Source organism: Aulonocara sp. 'chitande type north' Nkhata Bay, linkage group LG1 (assembly GCF_057382095.1).
Source record: "Aulonocara sp. 'chitande type north' Nkhata Bay isolate Kocher_YH1m ecotype deep benthic linkage group LG1, A_spYH_male_GT1.1, whole genome shotgun sequence".
Lineage (NCBI taxonomy): Eukaryota > Metazoa > Chordata > Actinopteri > Cichliformes > Cichlidae > Aulonocara > Aulonocara sp. 'chitande type north' Nkhata Bay.
The window spans coordinates 21,069,154-21,076,765 of record NC_141344.1 but is presented as its reverse complement, the minus strand read 5'-3'; the positions used below and the strand labels follow the sequence as shown (position 1 = coordinate 21,076,765).

Below are 7,612 nucleotides of genomic sequence, written 5' to 3'. Positions count from 1 at the left end.
TCAGAAATATTACAGAACTTTATTTCAAAGTTAAAGGTACCACATATACAATAGTTAAGAACACTTTCAAATGTCTCCTAGCGATGGCAGTTCATCCACTCTGCCCATGTACTCACACAAACTATACACAAAATAAATTCTGTCACAGAAACCCTGCCTGTTGTTTGACCAAGCGTTTAAAACCCCCAAAAAACCTGCTAAACCAAAAGACGTGACGCTACATTTAGGCAGTTGGAGAGGGCACAGATTTTAAAGGGCCACTAACAGCCGATAACCAATAGCACAGCTACTGTAAGTTCATTATGACATCGAGAGGAAATCACATTGATTTCTGCAACAAGGTTCAGGGAAACTACTTGTTCAGTTACCAAATTTAATTCAGTTCATTAAAATGATTAATTTCACACCAGTTATGAGACATTAATAATCATGGTAGGAAGGAAGGATCGTAAACACATTTAGAAAAGATTTATTTATAAAACATGCATTTTTAAAGCAGGAGTATTTTACATGATTTTTTTTTTCCTTTTTGCTCCCATGGTGAGAGCAGTGATCGTGTTTGTTTTAGGGTGGAAACTATCGACCCCGCTAAATGCCAACAAGGTAACAGCCAGTTATGACCAACATCTGGATGTTTTGTTCAGAAATCAAGTGTAATCAGACTTCTTTGGACTAAGAGGACTCTTAGCTCAGATTCATTAGTCAAAGAATAAATTGTGTTTTAGGTCTGTGTATTTAAACTGTGCAAGAAATTAATTCAGAGTAACCTCGTGTGTTGCCTGCAGACTAAACCAGAGCCGGGAATGATTTCTTACCTATGTCCACCTCTGATGCACCACACACGTTTAGATTTGATTCAGAAATGAGAGAAACGAAGCGATATAATTGGAGGGCGTCTGTCACAGTGTTTTTCTGTTATTGTTGTTTTTTTGCTCCACCATTTACTTAATCACGGTTTTTAACTGAGAACAACATGGCGGTCAAACACAGATTTCCTCTGTTCCTGGACCTGCCTCCTCCAGCGCTGCTGGGCATGCTCCACTTTGTTCAGGACGTTGGATCGAGAGTGTGACCGGGACAGCACGTTGTGAGCGTTGGCGAACGGCTGCTGGTCCTGAAAGCAAAGTTAACACAGTGAGATTAAAAAGTCTGATGTACGTCAAACACGAGCGTCTCGGTAGTTCTTTTTAAGACTCAAATGTACATTTTAATGACCGTCTTGAAAACAACAACAACAACTAATAAAAACAACACAGTTAACACACATGTAGATGTCCTCTGTTCTGTTTGGGATGTATGTATGCTGACAGCTGCTCAAGCCGGGTTAGCAGTGAGAATCATTTAAATTAACAAAAGCCTAGTCTCCGGTGGAGTGTTGTTATAGCTTTGTATTTTCTAGTTTCCTTTCACATTTACTTTATTTTGATTGTTTTTAATTCAGTTTGGTTTCTGTTGGTGTCCAGAGTGGATTTTCTGATTTCAGTTTTGGTTTTTATTGTTTGAAAATGTTTCGTTTTATAAGTTTCACTGCTAGTTTAAGGCTTTTAAATTGTTGCATGGCGGCAATGTGTCAGAGGCAAGATTTAGAAAATCAGTACAAGTAAAACAAAACTTTTGGAAAGAAGTTAATTAACAGTCTTGTAAGACACCATGAGTCCCAATAAACATGTCCATAAACGCCTCATAAGGCAAGTTGTAATGAAATTTTACTAAACTAACAAACACTAAAACTAAACCCTAAAACTTTATAATTTACTAAAACTTTATTTTAGTTTTCAGAGTTCACAAAATCTTTTTTTCTTTTAAAAAGTCTAGTGTAGTTAGCTAAAATGTATCCAGATGTTAGTTTAGTTTTAGTCAACTATAATAATCTTCTTTACTGGATATTATTTAAGTAAAAAATGGCTATGGGATTATGTTGTGAGGATGGGAAAGGGAAAGCCCTGTCTGACTAAAAGCAAGAGCTTTAGTCAGACAGTCTCTCTGTATCGAGCACTAAACATTACAAGCCCACCATTTCCTCTATAATTAATGTTGCAGGAGTCCTTCCGCTTTTATTGGTTTTGCTTGCAAATTTTTTTTTTTTCTTCATCTAATTCATGTTAGAGCACAGGAGAAACATGTGGTCTGAATTTTGACTACAGGCTTTGGGATAAACAAGACAACGCAGCACCTCAGCTGTTTGTTGTCAGCTTATTCACCAGAAAAACAATATACTGACAAATCTTAAACTTTTAGTGGCAGCATTAGCTTTTTGTACAGTATAAGACAAACACCACAATTCTTCTTGCCTAAACTTTGCCAGTGAAACACAGTGAGACTGCTTTGCACCCACCTCCCACAGTCAAAGGTAGTCACTGCTTTTTTCTCTAAACAGTCTTTCAGACTGGAAATTAAATTAAAACAACCAAACTGTCTGCTCTTACGAAGAAATTTGAGCATTTTCACAGTGCCTTTTTATTAAATAATTAAAAAGAGAAAACAGCAAGAAGTCAGGAATCTACTGAACTGTTTCCTTTTTGTTTCTTTCTCCTACTTGATACTGCATATGAGTGTGTTCTGGCTTTTAAAAAGTACAGATTAATGAAAACACAAACTCAGGCTGATTGTTCACTGTGCAGCAAGCGAGCAGCATGAAATAAATGTAATAAACAGACCAATGTTTGACTTTGAAAACTGACACGTTAAAGTGGGAATCCTTTCAGTCATGTCAATTAGGTGACACCTGGTGGCATCAGACAATGTTTGAGCTCACAGATTTTGATGGTGAGGACGACTAAAACCAAAATATCTTTATCTTATTTAAAAATAACAACATAATCAGCCTGTTTCCATCAATTTGTGAATAACTCTGATCTGATTTTATGTCTCCTGTGGTATCAGTTGGTAAACAGCTGGGAATATTGACAGGAGTTGGTCATCTCTCTGAGGAATTCGTTTCCTTCCTGCCGAGTGAAGCTCTTCGTTCATTTTAATCGTTTCCACAGTGGAAAAAATGCAGAAAATGAGCATCAGCTCGTCCTGATGAACGATAGCAGTAAGTGCTAAGCTTACTGACCCATACACTGCATTTCCTGTGAGTATGTTACAGTAAGGGTCAACTCATATTTCACAAATTAAATTATTTTCACGTGAATCTGCAGCAGCAGGAAACCTAAAGCTTCACCACTACTTTTTCACATCATAGGTTGTGTTCTCACCCACTGCACCACAACCACACTTCCTGTCCCAGATCTTTGTCATGCCCATGTTCTTATAAATAATCACGATTTCACCATCAGTAATGTAGCAGCTGTCATCAGCTTTCTTTTAACTATGTTGTGAACAGAAGGTAGTTACAGCTTATTTTAGATCCTCCCTGCTCCCGTGTTTGCCTGCGATTGTAGTAACTACCGTGTTCTCCAGTCTTTGCTTGAAACATGCGATCAGATTCACTTGAGGCATTTTCAGCACAGCACAGCACCAAAAAAGGGTTTGAAAATTAACAGAGGCACTTGTAAACTTTTAAAGTTTACCTACAAAGGATGACTCCCATGTGACATTTCGGCCAATGGGTCCACATAAAAATCCTCATAAAAGGAGCAGAAGAGTGGCGCAGCAGCAGTGAAAAGAAACTATACAACAATGCTCTCAGGTGGAGTGCTGTAAAATTAAAGGGACCACATACCCCAACATCATCGTCGCTCTGTATAAGCTGCGAGTGCCCAAACAGGCGCCTCTTCAACATGGGCTCCAGGAGAGTCAGGTAGACCATGTAGAGCAGCAGCAGACCCAAAATGGACAGGTACATTATGATGGTAAACTGAAAATAAGAAACAATTACTGTGGGATTGCTCGTTTCCTGGTTTAGAAGAAAGAAAAAAAAAGTCACTGAAACAATCAGATGTCCTCTAAGCTGAACAATAATCCATTAAGTCACACACAGCATGAGTCACATGATAGGCTGGCTGTTTTTCATTTTTGCATTTTGCTTTAGACAAAAGAGAGGCGTCACAATAAAAGTACAATAAGACTATAAAACTAAAACTCAATCATTAGATACAGCCCTGCGTCACAGCAAAGAAAAAACAACCACGACTCTTTGATCTAACTTGAATTTACCTTAATGGTCCCCGAGCTCCTCTCTTCATATTTACACTCACAGCGTAAACAGTACGCCTCCACATCTTTCCCGTCCACTGGCATGGGATCAACCACGTGGAGACAGTTGCTGACGAAACATTAAAATTAACAAGCTTTCAGCTTTTCAGCTAAACAGACCAAGGACAACTTGCATCATTGAGAGAAACACAGCGACGGATTTGTTAGCATACCAGTCCTTAAGAGAGACATTTTGTTTGTAGATTTGACCCTCGACTTCTCGGTACGGCGGACAGATGCATTTACAGCGGATGTCCTCTGAATTCTGCAACAGAGACGGCAAATGTTCATTTTTTTGTTTGTCAAACACATTTGCACAATATATGGTACACAAAAGCCTACACATTTCATTAGTATGCAATTATGCAATTAATTCATTATTATGCAAATCATAATAATCGGGCAGGGATAGCTCAGTAGGTAGAGTGGTGGCCCCATGATCGGAAGGTCGGGGGTTCGACTCCACTGAACGGCTACCCTGAGGTACCCCTGAGCAAGGTACCGTCCCTACACACTGGTCCCCGGGCGCTGCACTGGTGGCTGCCCACTGCTTCACTGGGTGAATAGGTTAAATGCAGAGGAACTATTTCCCTATGGGGACTAACTAAACACTTTACACTTTACATCATCCCAAAATAAACTTAGAGGATATTTAAGCCCAATATTTATATTTGTTCATTTAATAATCTGACATTCTGATATATCGGATTATTTCCTTTTCTTTCAGACAAAGAAAACATAAACAGATTCATTAACATTTTTTCGTGTGGTTATTAATTTACTCGTTTACATTCTGCCCAGCTCTGCTCAGATTAGCTGATTGTTGTGTTTGTGCCGTTTCAATCAGTGTTGCCAACAGGGAAGATGTTTAGTGCCCTCTGATGGACAGACTATACAACATCAACACCCATAACATGGCAGAAGGATGTTGCTTGTCTCTTTTTAATTTTTTAAATTTTCATTTAATAACAGCTTCTATCAGCCATCAAATTAGTAAAACCAGGAGTGTGTTTGTTAGGATTGATCTGTTAATGAAAAGTAAATCTGAGTAAATGATGACTGAGTGGACGATGCTGAATAAAATGCCACGATGCTGTTTTTAAGATAGATGGATTCAAATGGAGAGCCTGCATTGAAGCAATTAAACTCTGGGGTGAACAAACTCAGGCAGCTGAACTCTGGCTTTCTCGAACTTAAAACTCAAGAGTTGCCCGTGTGAGAGGTAATCAACTTGGACTTTATGGTCAGACACAGTTTGTTGAACCTGCTTACTCAACCATAACACTGATTATTATAGTTATGTCGATACAGGTTACAGATGTCACACGCATTCAGTACAGTCACGTGACAATACCTGCATCTTTGGTTTTTACTCACTTTTTTTTTTTTAGATGGAGTGTCATTATTTTATTTAGATACTTAACTCCTTCACTTTTCTCTATTTAACTGTGCTCCTACTTTACTGACCCCTTTCGTCCTGTCGTAATGTATTTTATCCAGCTTTATGTTTAATGTTTTGGCCGCTGTTAACACAGGAACTTGCCAACTTCGGGATAAATAGCCTCTTTTTTCTGTTCTACATCCTCACCATCAAGCAGCAAACATAGCAGCCACATTCGCGCATTAGTTAACTTTTCTGACATCCAACTGTCAAACCCACAGCGACAAGTCATCGTTTAGAGGAGATTGAAAGAAAAAGGCATTTCATTTCATCCAGCCATCATCACCATTTCCTCCACATAACTAGCTAAGTCTGCTAACGTCAGCCTTACCTTCGCTGTCACTTGGCTCAGCAGCACAAAACAAGCCAGGAGGAGAGCCTCGAGAAAAAACACCCACTTCATGTTTACAGGAGTGCAGCTCGTTAACAACACAGGTCCAAATGTTTCCACGAACAGCTCCAGCAGTGTGAAGCAAACCCTAACAACTGACGAGATTAGCCATCAAGCTAACTAAACAGCAACAATCGTCAGCTTCCTAGCAGCTGACTTGTAATTTCCGGAAATGGCGGTTGTCTTCCGCACACAGTACTGAGCGGGCTGTGCTTGGTTAAAGACATAATAAACGATGTCCGGCGGGCGGGACATTTCAGATAATGCCAAATAGCTGCTTGTTTGTCGCCCATCAAAGGTTGTTCGAAATATTATCCAACATTTAAACCAGTTACTTTCAATTAATTGGGTTATATTTCTACAAAAACAAACAAACAAACAAAAAAAACAATAAAAGTAAACTGAACTGCTAAGGACGTGAACAGAGGCGGAGCCAGACATTTGAAACACCCGGGGGCTTAGCCCTAAAGGGTAGTATGCATGTGGGATTTTTTATATAATTATTTAGCCTTGTTGTGCAAACAAGCCTGCATAACTTAATAAATGTAGAATTTGAAAAATAGTAAACCTAAAAAGAAACACTAGGTACGAGATACATGAGTACCTATGATACAGTGATACTTTTGGTAAACAACCATTTGACTAACATGTGTCTCACCTGCTCTTGTTCCATCTCTGTTCTGTCCTCATTCTGCATCTCCCTCTCTGTTCCTCTCTCTCCCTCTTTGTGCTGACAATCATCAAATATACAGTTGAAACCAGATATTTACACACACTCTTCAGATCAAAACACAAACACTTTTTTAATTGTAACAGACAAATCAGACTAAATGTTTATTTTTTTAGATTGATAAATATAAAAAAACATATTTGTTAACTTTAAGAGTAAAGAGAGAAACTATCTGTATTTCTTAATTGTAAATGGCACCAAATTGTATTCAAACTTGAGCCACACTTATGGAGCTCCACAGTTCTTTTCCTGGTGTTTTGGTTGACATCTCTGGATTTTCCCATTTCAAAGAAACAGGCTCTGTGTTTTGCCTTATATGCATCCACAGCTGTGCCACCAATTTACTCACATGGACTCTACTAACCTATCAGAAGCTTCTTCAGCTCAGAATGGAATGTCTGGAGTTTTCTTATTAATTAACAATAAACTTAGTATATATGTAATCCTAAATTTGATGAAAGTGATAAAAAATAGACAGCTCTGTCTCTCTTTATTCTGACATTTAACTAATTCAAAAGGTTACTCTAAATTGACGTTGTACAGTAAAAAAAAATGTTCTTGTGTTTTCCATAAAGTGTATGTAAATATCTGGTTTCAACTGTGAATATACTGCTGTGTATTGAAATTCCTCTTGTTTTGCATAGAAATATACTGAACAACATACAAAGCATAATATATAAAATACTACCAGAGTTTTTTCTTTGAAAGAAGCTCCTTATGTCCATTCTTGTATATCAGTACATTACTGAATCCGATTTATTTAGCCATGGAGGGTAACAACTGAAAATATGAAATAGACACACATGTAAGCTAAGACTCTCTAAAGAAACAGTATTGTTGTTGTTCGGCTTTTCATTTCGCCATTTGTTGATTCACTTGAAGAGAAATAATATGGGTCAATTGACCCATA

General features: G+C 38.2%; 1 protein-coding gene across 1 annotated transcript; it reads right to left on the bottom strand.

Moving 5' to 3' along the window:
• tmem9b (TMEM9 domain family, member B) lies at positions 1-6,170 on the bottom strand. The gene is made up of 5 exons (XM_086287855.1): positions 5,913-6,170; positions 4,314-4,405; positions 4,102-4,210; positions 3,668-3,802; positions 1-1,114 (listed from the first exon to the last, which is right to left on the bottom strand). The coding sequence occupies exons 1-5, from the start codon at positions 5,982-5,984 to the stop codon at positions 959-961; spliced, it is 564 nt and encodes a 187-aa protein (XP_086143981.1). The 5' UTR covers positions 5,985-6,170; the 3' UTR covers positions 1-958.
• Positions 6,171-7,612: the final 1,442 nt, after the last annotated feature.